At 36.4% G+C, this 14,974-nt stretch overlaps 1 protein-coding gene across 1 annotated transcript in view; it reads right to left on the reverse strand.

Moving 5' to 3' along the window:
• The window catches only part of LOC150086849 (histone lysine demethylase PHF8-like), a 445,826-nt gene that overhangs the window by 416,184 nt on the left and 14,668 nt on the right, over window positions 1-14,974 (reverse strand). The window contains exons 3-4 of the mRNA XM_090371623.1: window positions 9,122-9,180; window positions 2,046-2,104 (exon numbers count right to left, since the gene is read on the reverse strand). Coding sequence (XP_090227749.1) covers window positions 2,046-2,104; window positions 9,122-9,180 — 118 coding nt within the window. The remainder of the gene's footprint in view (window positions 1-2,045; window positions 2,105-9,121; window positions 9,181-14,974) is intronic.

The following is a 14,974-nucleotide window of genomic DNA, read 5'->3' on the forward strand; positions in this document are numbered from 1 at the left end:
GCACCGATACTGTTGCATTGGCAAGCAAACGTCATTGAGTAGGCAGTACTAACAATTCACTATATGGCCAGCAAAGCGAAGTTTGCAGTGTATGTATCGGCAAGAGCTGCAGTCAAGTAATTTTTACAGTTGCAGAAACAATGTTGAAGAGAAAGTGTTTGTAAGTATTAATGATAAAGTAAAGATTCTTCATGATATTGACCAGGGTTTTAAGAAAAAAAATGTTGCGGAGAAATGTGGCATACCTGCAAGCAGTTTATCTATGATTTTAAAAAATCGAGAATCAATTTTAAATGCAATTGAAGGAGGAGCAGACAAGAAGCGAATTAAGTTGTGTATATACAAAGATGTTGATTAAACTGTTCTAAAATGGGTGCAAATGATACGTGAAAAGAATATACCAATATTGGGTCCAATAATTAAGCAACAAGCTCTGAAATTTCCACAGTCCTTTGGGCATACAGATAAATTTAAGAAGCGCCACAGAATTGTAGAAAAGGTTATTTGTGAAGAAAGTGTTAATGTAAGCAAAGAAGATTGCAACAGTTGGAGGAACAATACCTTAAAGAAGATTTTGGAAGAATATGAACCTAAGGATGTTTTTAATGCTGACGAAATGGGTTTATTCTTTAAATGTTTACCGAATAGAACACTTGCTTTTAACAATGATAAATGTTTTGGCAGAAAACAAAGCAAAGAAAGAATCACTGTGCTAGTTGGAGCAAATATGACAGGAGGTGAAAAATTAGGACTTTTAGTCATCAGAAAATCATAAAACCCAAGATGTTTTAGAGGCACAAAATCTTTGGAAGTTGACTACACCTTTAATAAACAAGCATGGATGACAAGTGATATTTTTGAAGAAAGGATATTAAAACTAGACAAGCACATAACAAAAGAAAAAAGGAAAATCATGTTGGTAACTGACAACTGTCTGGCACATCTTGCCAGTATTTCTGCCAAACTTAAGTGTGAAGTTGTTGTTTTCACCACCAAACGTAACATCAAAACTCCAGCCAATGGACCAAGGCATTATTAAAAATTTTAAATTTCATTATCAAAAGAGAATAATAATGAAGACTGTCAATGCGTTATCAGAAAATAGAAACTTGGACGTTGCAATTAACCATAGAGATTGCATCTCTGAACTGACAAAAGTTTGGACAAATGTCACTGAATACACTATTCAAAATTGTTTTTCAAAAGCTGGATTTGCATTGAATACAGAAATCGAACAACAACTGGATGGACAAGATGAACTGCCCCTTTCACAACTGAAAAACTTTTGGACATTATTAGAATCGTCGGGAAACATCAAAAATGAAATAATGGATGGTTATGGTTATGTTTATGTAGATCAAGATCTGACTACAACAGAACATCCAAATGAGGATGAAATACTGCTAAACAGTGTTAGATGCATGGGAAAGACATCAAAAATAATTCGGAATTGCAAAGGATAACTGAAACTTGGTTCTACTTCTTTCTTGGCTTACACAGCTGGTTGGAGGTTATTGTGAATTAAATTTGCATTATGCTTTTCCATTTGGTAATCTCTTCAGTTGTTGTTTCTCTTATGTTTTTTTAAGTGCATCAATGACTTAGACTATATTATATCACCATGTACTGTCTATACAAGTGTGTGTACAGACAGTTCAATCTGCATGTTGTACATTCTTAAAAAGTGGGAACAATACACCAGGGGGGAACCTCTCTCTCTCTCTCTCTCTCTCTCTCTCTCTCGTCTCTCTCTCTCTCTCTCTCTCTCTCTCTCTCTCTCTCTCTCTCTGAGTTCAGCTAACTACAGCATCAAATGAAGAGGTCTCTAGAAATTCTTCCACTCACTGACGCCACTATATTGTCATGGAGGATGATCTCCTCAGTGGTAAACAGCTCCACATCTTTATTTCTCTTCCAAACCCCCACTTATTAGCTACCTGCAGAAGCAGATAGTCACTGATGATCATGTCACAATAAATACACCTACCTACATCTATACATTTAAAAATATTTTTAAAAGAAGTAATGAGTAACGAGTCACAAACCTTGTAAAATGCCTTGATCTCAATTCTCGGATAAAAACTGGAGTTCCTGTTTGAACAGCCTAGTAAAAAAAAATATTTAAATACATGCTTGAAACATTTTAATCTGAAAGATAACTGTAATCAACAAAGAAATACAATCGATTTTTTACACATTTGTTTGTATATGTCAGATAGAAAGGCAATCAAACTGAAGAGCATTCATGGAAAAGAAAGTTTTATTACAAACCAAGTTCTACATGTGCCACTCCAAAAAGTCACAAGATGTGATGGTCAGTATCCTCGAATGCTAGTGAACCACCATAACCACACCATTAATTAAACAAATTCCAATTCATGTATTGTTAACAGTCAATTGACAAGTGGTTCATGAAACAGTGAAGCCATATTCTTAATTTGAACTATAGAGGAATGTTTTCTAGCAGGTGCAGAAAATTTTTCTTTAAGAAATTGTAATAATAAGTTGCAGGTAGTTATTCCTCAATCCAATCTAATTCATGAATGTTGTAACATTTAAAATAAACTGATTCAATGTTTAGATGAGGTGGAAGAAAAAGGAAGAGAATCCTCAACTTGAAATGCTCATAGTTCTGTAATGCTTGAGAATGAGATACATATTCATGAGGCTGTTTGAAACTTACTGGCAACACTGGTATAAAATTAACATAACTTATTCTTCAATGCTGATTTACTACCATATCTCAGGAAGGCATCTGTGACAAGTGCCTCCTGAAAGTGCCCCAAAGGCATAACGGACTTTTAGTAACCCTAACACACTCCATGTATTTTGCTTATTTCATGGTGGCACCCAGATGGAGACATCATGAGGCTTGTAATCTCTTTGGTTTTTTTTTTTTTTTTTTTTAAGGAGCATTAGCAACTAAGGCCATATTGCTCCAGGATGTGCGGTGGTTATTCCCTGACCTTTCTGCATCCTCCGTATTTGGTGGTGACGGGCTCGAACCCCGGTCTAATCAAGAAGCGTGTGCTACGCACCGCTTCTCCTTCCCACCTGGCTACGGAGGCGCCTTTGTAGTCTCTGATGGCTTGCTTTTCATGCTGTTATACATTCAAATGGAAGCAGTGCAAGAGTCACTTTCACCTCTGCCTGTGGCTGCTGTTAATCTATTAATCGCACAATGTAAAATAGCCATAATCCTGAAGGCAAAGTATAGATATTGTACTTTTTTGTGCTCATCTCAAAAAGGAACATAGAATATTTTTTTTTATTTTTTTTGCTGTGAGGTGAAATGTCCACTACACATAAACATTCAAGGGAAAAAAATCAAAAGTATCCTTATAAATAACCACTACCCCTTCCCCAAATTCTGTTATAAAATTATTAATAAAATCAGTAAAGATTTCATATCACAAGCCATTCTTCCACAACCCAGACTCTTCAGATAGGTCCAATATTGAGTTCACATATACCTCAGGGAGATGACAACAAACAATTGGCTAAAAAACACAAAATTTGTTTTCTTCTCAGAGAATATAAATTTAAAACCAAATTTAAGATCTAATGTCTTCTGCACTCCATGTTATCAGAGATACACTTCAAAATTGGTTAAACTTTTTTTTTTAATGGAAACCACAAACAAGAAACATATTAGAACCTACAAGTACTTAGAACAGTGCATGGTTGGAGGGCTGAAAAAACACAAGAAGTTGACATTCCCATAATTTTTGAGAAAAGCACGTGAAGGAAGATTGTTCCAGAAAACACAAGCAGAAGCGATAAATGAGAAAGAGGAAAATTTGATCCGGTGAGTTCTGTCAGCATCCATTCACTGTGATTGGATGCTGACTTGCTTCAGCATGTATTCAGACTGATTTGAAGGTAAAGTAGGAAAACTACAGATGGCAATTCAGAAGTACAATTCTCAAAGAAGTATCTATAAAAAAGACATGCAGCAGAAACTGGGCAGAAAGTGACGAGGCTTTTTAAGAGATGAGTCATTAATTAACCTGACTGCCCTCTTGTGAATGGATAATAGAAGTTGAAAGAGGTTTTAGGGGAACCACACGAGATGTGGAAACTACATTACATGGTAGGGAAGATTTGAAATATGTAGAGTGAGTAGTTGTTGACAAGAAAAGTAACTGGATATTCAAATACAAAAACAATTTGCAATACACAAGATGGACGCTTAGAGGACTTTTATGCCAAAAAACATAATCAAAAGAAGGGCAACTGCTCGAGTTTCACCAAACATTTCCATTAAATTAATCCAAATTGAATAAAATAAGCCAACGTATCACCAGCGGATCAATGCCAATGGAATTCATATTGGCAATCATTCATCAGACAGAAGGTTTTGAGATAGTTTTAAGATTCCGCAGTTAGCATTAGCAGCAGCAAATGATGCAAGAAAACAAGCTTATACAGCATCAGTCAAAAAAAAAAAAAAAAAAAAAAAACACCTCCCATCTATTCATTCCCACCAATAGTTTGTCTAGTTCTTCCTTGCATTTATTTAAACTACCAACTTCCACAAACAACAACAACAACTGATGGAAGTTCATTCCAACAATCAACCATCTGCTGGCTAAAGGCAAACTTTGACCATCTACTCTGCAACCATGCTTCCTCAAATTGAATTTATGCCCCCTCATGTGCATAGTCTGAGAAAGAGAAAGAATTCCTTCAGCATTGAGTTTACTCAAGCCATTCAAAGCTTTAAACACCTCAATCTGATCACCTCATAGGTGCCTAGTCTCAGGATGCTGCAATTTTCATAACAAAGAGCACCCCTTTGTACCACTCACCAATCTCGCTGCCCTTCTCTGTACTTGTTCTAGTAGCTCCACATCCTTCCTAAAATGAAGCCTCCAGACCTGTATGAAGTACACAAGATGTGGCTTGACTATTACCTTATACAACGGTATAATCACCTCCTTATTCGTGTCGCTGTAGCAAAATTGCTGTATATCATTGACAAAACCCCATGAGCTGGCAGTCTGTTCGCATTGCTCAGAGAACTTCATATCTGACTGCACAATTACCCCCAGATCTTTTTCATTTTCTGCTATCCTGAGCGTAGTACCACACAGTTGGTACATTACTCTGGGGTTACTGCTACCTATATGCAGTAACCCTAGAGTAACTTCAATTGCCATTTCTCAGACCACCCGCCTAATTTTTTTGATCCTGTTGCAGTAGTATACTGTCATTAACCACCTTGCCCACCTTCGCGTCATCTGCAAACTTGGATGTTAAACCTGATATGTCTTCATCAATATCATTGATAAATATAGAAAACAACAATGGGCCCAATACCAAAACCTTGAAGAGTCTCCACTAACATTAGTCCATGAAGAGCAATGTACATTGGTTAACATTCTCCATCTTCTCCCACCTCAACCATCCCTTTATCCATAGCAGCAACCTGCACTTAATGCCGCACTGCTCCAATTTGTATAACAGTCTTTTACAACAGTATCAAAAACTTTCTTGAAATCCACTTATATGATATTAAATTAATTTTAGCATCCAGTTCCTTTGTGGCCACATCATAGTAACCAATCAAATTAGGCAAACAAGATTTCCCCTTAACAAACCTATGTTGTGATTGAAGAACCCTGTGAGGTCGGGATTTGGCTGTATAGTGATTTCTTGCTTGACCGACCAAGTGAAAAGAACTTAATTAGTAAGTGAGAGAGTAAACACAGTAACACATAAAAAACTGACACAAGAGGAGATAACATATATTAAATTTAGCAAATATTTAGGAGATAACATATATTAGGAGATAACATATAGATATTTAGGAGATAATATATATTAAATTTAGCAAATACAGAACATACATAGAAGCTTTCTGCTACTGTATATAGCTTTTTTAAACTAATTGAGCACTGGTAAGCGGTTGTTTTTATGTGCTGTAGCTGACCTTCGAGTATATAAGTATGCAAGGTCACAGAGGAGGGAAGAGTGGTTTACAGGTAGTTGCAAATGGTGACGCAGGTGAGGTTTTTGTTATTTGTTTTTTTTTTTTTTAGGAGCATTAGCAACTAAGGCCATATTGCTCCGGGGATATGCGGTGGTCATTCCCTGACCTTTCCGCATCCTCCGTATTTGGTGGTCATGGGCTTGAACTCCGGTCTAATCAAGAAGCATGTGCTACGCAATGCTGCTCCTGCCCACCTGGCTACGGAGGCGCCCGCAGGTGAGGAAGAGAGAGGACAGGAGAGGGGAGGGAGGGAAGAGGGAGAAGCAGGAAGGGAGACGGTTGAGATGGGTGACTACCGTTGTAGGCAGCTGCTGAGCTCGTGGACTATGGGAGGTTCAAAGATTGGATGAATGCGGGTGCCATGGTCCCTGTTCCTGGTGACACTGGTGTGTGCTGATTCTAGCCAACGCCAGATCCTGAAATTGCAAGAGAAGCCTATGTTTTGCGTCATTGGGTGATATCATGACTCTCCTGCCAATAGTGAGCAGCTAGCGCTGAATGGGTAAAGTCAGCTTTACTGATGGTGGTTTGGTGGTCCTTCAGCTGGTCTTCCAAATGATGGATGGCCTCCCCAATATAGCTTGCATCGCAGTCCCAGCATGGTATGCGGTAAATGATCCCACTCTGCTTCAGAGGAGGAATTGGTGTTTTCAGAGAGGAATATGTGGATTGGAGTTTCCTTCTGGGTGTTTGAATGGTGCGGATGTTGTAGCTGCGAAAGATTCTGGTTATACCATGCGCTAGAGCAGGGTAAAATGGGATGCGGGCATCTGATGAAGAGTGTCCCGTGTGATGTCCGTAGTTCCCAGTAATTGAGGGTCTGCTCAGAGTAGCTGCATTTACTGAGTTCCAACTCTACCCTATGTAATTCTTCGTGTGTGCCGGTAGCATTGGAGCAATGTTTCCAAGCCCTGTTCATTAATGAATGGGTGATGCTATGATGTTGGAGTGACAGCAAATATATCGGAAATCCACGTGTTGGACAATACACCAATTACCATTCCTGTCACTCCAATGCACAAGTCATAGCATCACCGATTCACTAATGAACAGGGCTTGGAGACATTGCTCCAATGATACTGGCACATGTGAAGAAATACATAGGGTCAAGTTGGACCCCAGAAAATGACCCTGGGCAGACCCTAAACTACTGGGAACTACAGACATCACACCGTCACAGCATCGGACACTCTTCATCAGACGCCCGCATCCCATTTTACCCTGCTCTAGCACACGGTATAACCAGAATCCTTCACAGCTACATCTGCACCATTCAAACACCCAGAACAAAACTCCAATCCATATATTCCCTCTGAAAACACCGATTCCCCCCCTCTGAAGCAGAGTGGGATCATTTACCGCATACCATGCCGGGACTGCGACACAAGCTACATCGGGGAGGGCATCTGTCGTTTGGAAGACCAGCTGAGGGACCACCAAACCATCATCAATAAAGCTGACTTTACTCATTCAGCGCCAGCTGCTCACTATTGGCAGGAGAGTCATGACATCATACCCAAGGACGCAAAAATCATAGGCTTTCTTTGCAATTTCAGGATCAGCCGTTGGCTGGAATCCAGTGTCAGTGTCACCAGGAATACGATCAACAGGGACGGTGGCACCCGCATTCATCTAATCTTTGAGCCTCTCATAGTCCATGAGCTCGGCAGCTGCCTACGACGGTAGTCACCCATCTCAACTGTCTCCCTTCCTGCTTCTCCCTCTCCCCTCTCCTGACCACTCTCTTCCTTGCCTGCGTCACCATTCGCAACTACCCATAAACCACACTCACCTCCTCTGTGACCTTAAGTACTTGAAGGTCAACTACAGCATATAAAAATAACCACTTGCCAGTGCTCAATTAGTTGAAGAAGGCTACCTACAGTAGTTGAAAGCTTCTATGTATGTTCTGTATTTGATAAATTTAATATATGTTATCTCCTAAATATCTGTACTTTGTGTCAGTTTTTTATGTGTTACTGTGTTTACTCTCTCTTACTAATTAAGTTCTTTTCACTTATTCAGTACAAGCAAGAAATCACTATGAAACCCATGTTGTGTTTGAACTATAATTGCAGCCTTGTCTAGATGATCCTGCATTACTTCTTTTACCAGTGACTCCCTTTTTTTTCCTTGGAAGAGTAGTTAAACTAACAGGTCTGTAATTATTCGTGTAACCTGTTAGCCCCCCTTTATGAATTGGGGAGTTGTCGATGCTTGCAGTTGATGTATTACTCCATTTCTTTGGAAAGAGTTGAAGTAAGTGCAATGGGGTGATAACTGGATGGGAGAGATTTGTCACTTGCACTATGAAATGGCTGGATATAAGCAAATTTCTAGGCAGAAAGAAAACCCCAGCAGAAGATGAAAACACAAAAAGGCAACAAAGAAGAGGAGCAAGCTTAAGCATATAGGTTTTGAGGAGTGGAGAAATGCCATAATTCTTCTGTTGAAAGATCACAGGAAGCATTGGGTGGAGTGTGTGTTTAAATGAAAAACTGATGTTCAGTTTTGCTTTTAAACTGATGTTCAGTTAGCACACATTTGATTAACATGTGGTTTTACAAGAGAGCATTAAGTACACTGTGTCAGGTGTATAAAATTTCATGAAAATCAATTTACTGAACTGAGTTCAGTAAATTGATGGATGGGGAAAAAATAATGATCATTTCTGTTGATCCAATTTTAATGAAACTGGGGAAAGCTCAAAAAAGTCTCTCTAACAAAGCTAAACTTAAAACATTATCAAATCCATCCATGGAAGTCAAGCTATTACATGCAGATGGAAAGGATATAATAATAGAAATGATAATTTACAGATTCCTGTTAGTCTGATTGTAATGAATTTGGGATGGCTTGACAAATTTTTAATAGAGCCAAATATAAACTTTTCATGCAATAAAAGATGATTTTCACACAATTTTTTTGTAAAAAATCACATAAATTAAGTGACAGTTGGTAAAAAGTTTTGTGGAAATAATATAATCAAATCAGCTGTTAGGGCTTCAAACTGTTAACACTTAATTCTGTATTTCAAAAATTTTCATTAATGAAGCATGTAACTTTTTTTTTTTCAACTCTGCCATTATTTCAAATTGCAAGGTGTTTAAAATAAAAAAGTATTACCTTTCCTTCAGCATCAGGATCTGTAAAATCATGCCTATGCTGGTTTTTTATTTCCTTATCTAAAAAATTAAAATATATATAATAAATATATACATAAAACATAAAATGTGTACACACATACACTGAAATGAAATTAATTGAACGACTAACAAACAACAAATCGCCATTATGCAAATCTACTTATCATGGGTGCTGATAAATTTTTTGCCAATTGTGGTTTGATCAGTGATTTATTTTAATGTTTGAAATGCAGTATGATACTATGGCCACTGTCATCTTCTGATCTTCTATGAGATGGGACTCAACAGTCACTTATAAATTGACTATGCTGCAGTAGTTTCAGTATCATTATAGTGATAATTCACATTATTTGGTTTAGTACTGCTCAAGGGAACTAGTGTAAATTTGTTTATAATTGGCTTGTAAATTTTCCATATTTGGCCTTTTATTTAATATAGTCTAAATTATTAGTTAGCAACACTTCTGCAACACTTATTCTTAACTGAGTTTCCTCATCTCTTTATTTCTTCTATATGTATAGAATCAGTCTGCATTATATTTGTATCTCACAGGACTTACCCACTCTGCTAAGCTATGCTTCATTCAATTTGCATTATTATAATGAGTCTATATTTCATCATTATTTTTATCTATTAAACACCAACTGGTGTCCTCTTGTAGACGTACCAGGATCCCTTACTAAAGGCTCGGGCAGTTACGCTCCCGGTATACATCCTAAGTACAATTATATAAAACTATTTTCTTTACTTTTTTCACCTTTTACTATATAACCTAATTTTTCATACTTCAAGATCTATTACAGCAATTCGAGGGAAATTGAGGTACTATTGCTATACTTATCCCTACTCCTTTCTCCTTATGTCAGCAGTAGCTTTCTTTTGCATAAATATAAATCAAATAAAACTACCACAACAGAAATTGAAAATTATGGTTGGCCCTCTATTTTCTATATATTCATTTTGAAGTTATCTGTCGGGTTAGCTGTTATCTTGCCTGTTTGCTGCTAAATTTAAATTATAACAAAATTAGCCTTTATGTTTAAGTTTAAAAATTGGACTTAGTTAAACAGGCAGATAGCAATCAGAAACAGATAGCTCTGTTAATTATTGGTGGGATATATTGAAAGGGGTTGGCCCTCGAAAAAGTTTCTTTAAATGTATCTATATATCAATAATTAGCTACATAATCATTATTGTATTATATATTTATATATCATTACTAATTATATATTTATTTCCAGGGTATGGCATTGAAGACCTACACAGGCTATCTTAGTCTTTACGAGTTATTTTGGCCTTATGGCCCGCTGTATACTGTTATGTTTATATACATATTCAGCATCTATATAGTACATATTATACTTTTACTATAATAACTACATATATATATATATATATATATGGCATGACAATCTATTCTTGGCAAGATCAGATGAGCCAATAGCATAATTTAATGCAGTCACATGATCAGGGACAAAATTTAAATTTTATCAATGTAAATTCAGGAAGAGTTTCAATTGCGCAATAGTTGTTTTTTTTTTTTTTTTTTTGCTAACTAAATAATCTAAAAAGAAAAAGAGATCATTTTAATATTTTAATTAGATAATAATAGCAGCTTTGATCTCTATAATCTTCGCAGTGAAATAGCATTAAATGAAAATTTTGTTGCCAAATTGGTCATGAATAGCTTGCTTGCCCCCAAAAAATAAAGGATGCAGTTCAAATCCCATCTCCAGTATGGATTTTGCAATTATCCATTTTTTTTTTATGAGGTATAAAATGGTGCAATGTGATTTCAGCAATTGAATCACCTTAAAAACTAAGGGGCTCACATATGGTGAGTATGGGCTTGGCATACCCAGGGTCCTCAGCTGGATATCATCATTCTTCTTCCTTGGTGATTCCTTACTATACTCTCTCTCTCAGGGTAATTCAGAAAATTTTTTTTGGCTGGTGCAGCATAAGCCTCAGGCTTCCTTGCACCATATAGCTAATAATAATAATAATGTACTAAGTACTGTACTGTAAACTAGTACTGAATGTTTCCCTAAATGAATAATTTTATATGACTTTAATGCATAGTAATAATAATGTTCAGTCTAAGAAATGTGCAAAACAGAAGAAAATGGTGTTCAGAAATTATTAATGGAACATAATACATAAGTCTGGCACCTGTGGTGCTATTTTAAGTCCAGTAACCCATTTCCTCTCATATAAAGTTGACTACCCACAGAAATATCCAAAAATTGCTAATTTTTGACAATTCCGGATTTATGAGGTTCTACTGTGAATATATAAAACTTATAATACAGTTACTTATTATAATATGCAATGAGTTGCCAACTTAGGAATTGATTGCTTCAACAAAGACACTGTTACATGTCTTTGTACCAACACAGAGAAAACAGACCATCAGTTTTGGACCAACAACAAGAAATTAGTGACTCTGAATGCAGCATGATAGTCTGCCAGTTGTGAAGGTACAAATACAGTAAAATCTCATTATGATACCATTTTAGCAAAAGTTTCCCCACAAAAAATTTATCTAGGCCGCGGCCGACTTATTATTAGTGCTTTGTAAGTCTCTTGTTTTAGTGAAATAGTTTCAACAAAAAACTCAGTACAATGAAAGCAATGGTTTACTGTAAAAAATTATGAATGGAATTCATAAATCATGGAAAAGCCCACATTGTAAATGTGACTATGGAAGCAATCACTAGAACTAAAAAATGGAAGCTTTAACACTGCAGCGGTGGCTCTACATTTCTGAGGTCAACCTTAAAAATTACAATCCAGTTTAATTGTTGATTGAATAAAAATCTAAGATTTTCTATCCCTTTACTGGGTTTTCTTTTGAATTGTTTTTTTTTTTTTTTTTATTGTTTTCACACAATAATTCTGTGTTTCACTGGCAATGGTGTATGTCACTAGTTCTGCTACGAAATATTTCTAACATTTGTTGTTGGCTATTTGTGTTATCCTCAGTCTAGCTTTAGAAATCTCTTGAAGTAATTTTTATGTGGAATGATGATTTCAATACATGATTTATCCAAGGTCTTTTATATACAAAAACTTTTGCATAAAAATAAAGTTATAATAGCCTTTTCTGTTTCACAGCATATTGGTTGTTTTTGTGTTTGTTTCAGTTTCATGCTTGCTTCAGTCATTTCTATTCAGATGGCTAGATAACTGTGTAATATAAGTTAGTGTTTTATTCTCCCCTTTATCATTATTAATCCAAATAACAAAAGATGTATTACTTTTGTAAGATCACTTCAATCACTATGTAGTAATGATGCAAATACACTAACCAATGTCATAATTTAAATAATCACAAATTAATAAATAGAAGATTAAGCATGGCCTTTTAACAAGGCCATTCACATTTGAAATAGTGCAATACCCGTGAAAATCATCGTACAGGCAAATGTTTTTCTGCTGTGAGCATTAAGAATAGTAGAATAGACTGTATATAGTAAAGAAATGTCCAGCATACTACAGACTTCAAAAACCTTACAAGAGGTGTTTTTTAAAGATTTCTTAATATTTTTTTCATTATTATTTTAATCAAGGTGAGTATGGGCTTGGCACACACAGGATCCTGAGCTGGATATCATCATTCTTCTCTTTCTTGGTGATTTCCTTCTACTTCTCTCTCTCTCTCTCTCTCTCTCTCTCTCTGGGTGGTTCAGAAATTTTTTTTTGGCTGGTGCAGCATAAGCCTCAGGCTTCCTTGCACCATATGGCTAATAATAATAATAATAATAAGGTGAAAACACTAAAAGCTGTGATGTGAGAGACCAAACAGAAGATTAAAAGAAACAAACAGGAATTATTTGAATGCCGGTGTAATACAAAGTGCTGTGAAAATGGTAGTTATGAGCATAATCAAATGATCAGCAACGGAGAGATTTCAATAACTGAAAATCAAAATATTCATACATTAAAAAATCATCAAATTCATTTGAAATTAAATGAGGGAAACCTCAAAAGCTTAAAATATAAATAATTACATTCATTTATAAATGAATGAAAAGTCATTAGAGTCTTTAATAAATTCATAAATAAAGTCATTAAAGATTAATAAATAAACCTCAATTATAATAGTGGTGTAAATGATATTTGCTATTCAGAAAACAGATTTTTTTCAATATTTATAAATTCAGCGATCTTCTATGATATTTCAACTCTTACGATAACAAGGACAGTTACTAAGAAATTTCATTATATGTCTCGATTTTTCTGTAATGAGATAAAAAAAACACTACAGTACTTAAAAAAGTGTAAATTCGATTAACATCACTGATTCTTACCAGCTCAATTGTTACTACTGAGAGGTTACTGAAGCAAGCCACTAAACTACCAAACATTTGATTTGATTATAATCTCATGATTATAACCATAACTAGAAAAGGGATATATCAGAATGCACAGTGCATCAAGCCCTAACAAAGATGGGAATGGCAGCAGATGACCTCATGGAGTTCTACTCTTTTCACCAAAAAACAAACTATGAGAACTGCAGGCACAAGAGCACTGACATTGGGCATGTGAAAAAAAAAAAACTGTTAAATTTTATGATTCCTAGTTACTACTGTTCCATGCTGATAGAAGGACCATGGTACAAAAACAGCAGCAGCATGAATCAATGGATCCATAATGCCAGGTGGTATCAATAATGTAGACCAATGACAAAATGTGATGATGTAGGGAGGGATAGTGTGGCATGTTAGTCCCCTGATACCAGTGGATCAACAGTGATCAAGTTCAGGAATAGTTACAGAGGCACAAAGGTAACTTTACCATATCCCCTGGGGCTCACATCTGGTGAGTATGGGCTTGGCACACCCAGGGTCCTGAGCTGGATATCATCATTCTTCTCTTTCTTGGTGATTCCCTTCTACTTCTCTCTCTCTCTCTCTCTCTCAGGGTAACTCGGGAATTTTTTTTTTTGCCTGGTGCAGCATAAGCCTCAGGCTTCCTTGCACCATATAGCTAATAATAATAATAATATTTCACTGGTCTGCCCAGACACTGAATCTTAAACTGGAACAAGCAACTGTGGGATGAGCTGTTTGTTGTTGTTGTTTTGTTGGGATTTAACAACACATAGGCGGCTAGGGCCATATTGTGTCTTTCTAATGGTTAATAGGAAATACTAACTATTGTAATACCTGTTATATTTTATGGTATGTTATTTAGGAAGGTAAATAGTTCTTTTATTAGGGTCATCCCCAAGAATCTGCATGATGACTATGCATTAACACATGATTTAAAGCTGTTTGAGTGGATATTGAGAAGGTGAGGACAGTCCACTAATTTTTTTTTGGTAGTTGTTGGCGCATTGGCTTCTGTGGCCATAGTGCACCTCCCAAGGTTTTTACAGTACTTTGATCCAAGCCCGAGGCAGGGTTCGAACCCACGACCTTTGGGTTGCCAGGCAGGCACTTTACCTACCTGGCTAGCCCGGTCGGCAGTCCACTAATAAATGATGAATAGTCAGTTGCACATGACATGCGCATTAAGGCACTGTCATTTGTTAAGAGGTGTGTGAGGCAAGTATGCCCAATTCTTAGACATCCTAGAATTACTTCTCGTCTGCTTTTCTGGAAGCTGGAGAACCACAGCTTTGAATCTGGTTTTATTCAGTAAAGTTTGTTTCCTGGATAACAGCAGTGATTATTCATGCACTAAGAATTTGCAAATAAAGGAACCACTAGGTGTCAGTGATCAGAGTGTACTGATGTGGAATTTACTTAAAGATTTAACTACCATCGGGGTAAACGAAGGGTTTTTTGCTTTTGTAAAGGTAACTACAGTGGTCTCAGAGATT

Source organism: Mastigoproctus giganteus, chromosome 4, assembly GCF_048544385.1.
Source record: "Mastigoproctus giganteus isolate SK-2022 chromosome 4, ASM4854438v1, whole genome shotgun sequence".
In the NCBI taxonomy this organism is placed as follows: Eukaryota; Metazoa; Arthropoda; class Arachnida; order Uropygi; family Thelyphonidae; genus Mastigoproctus; species Mastigoproctus giganteus.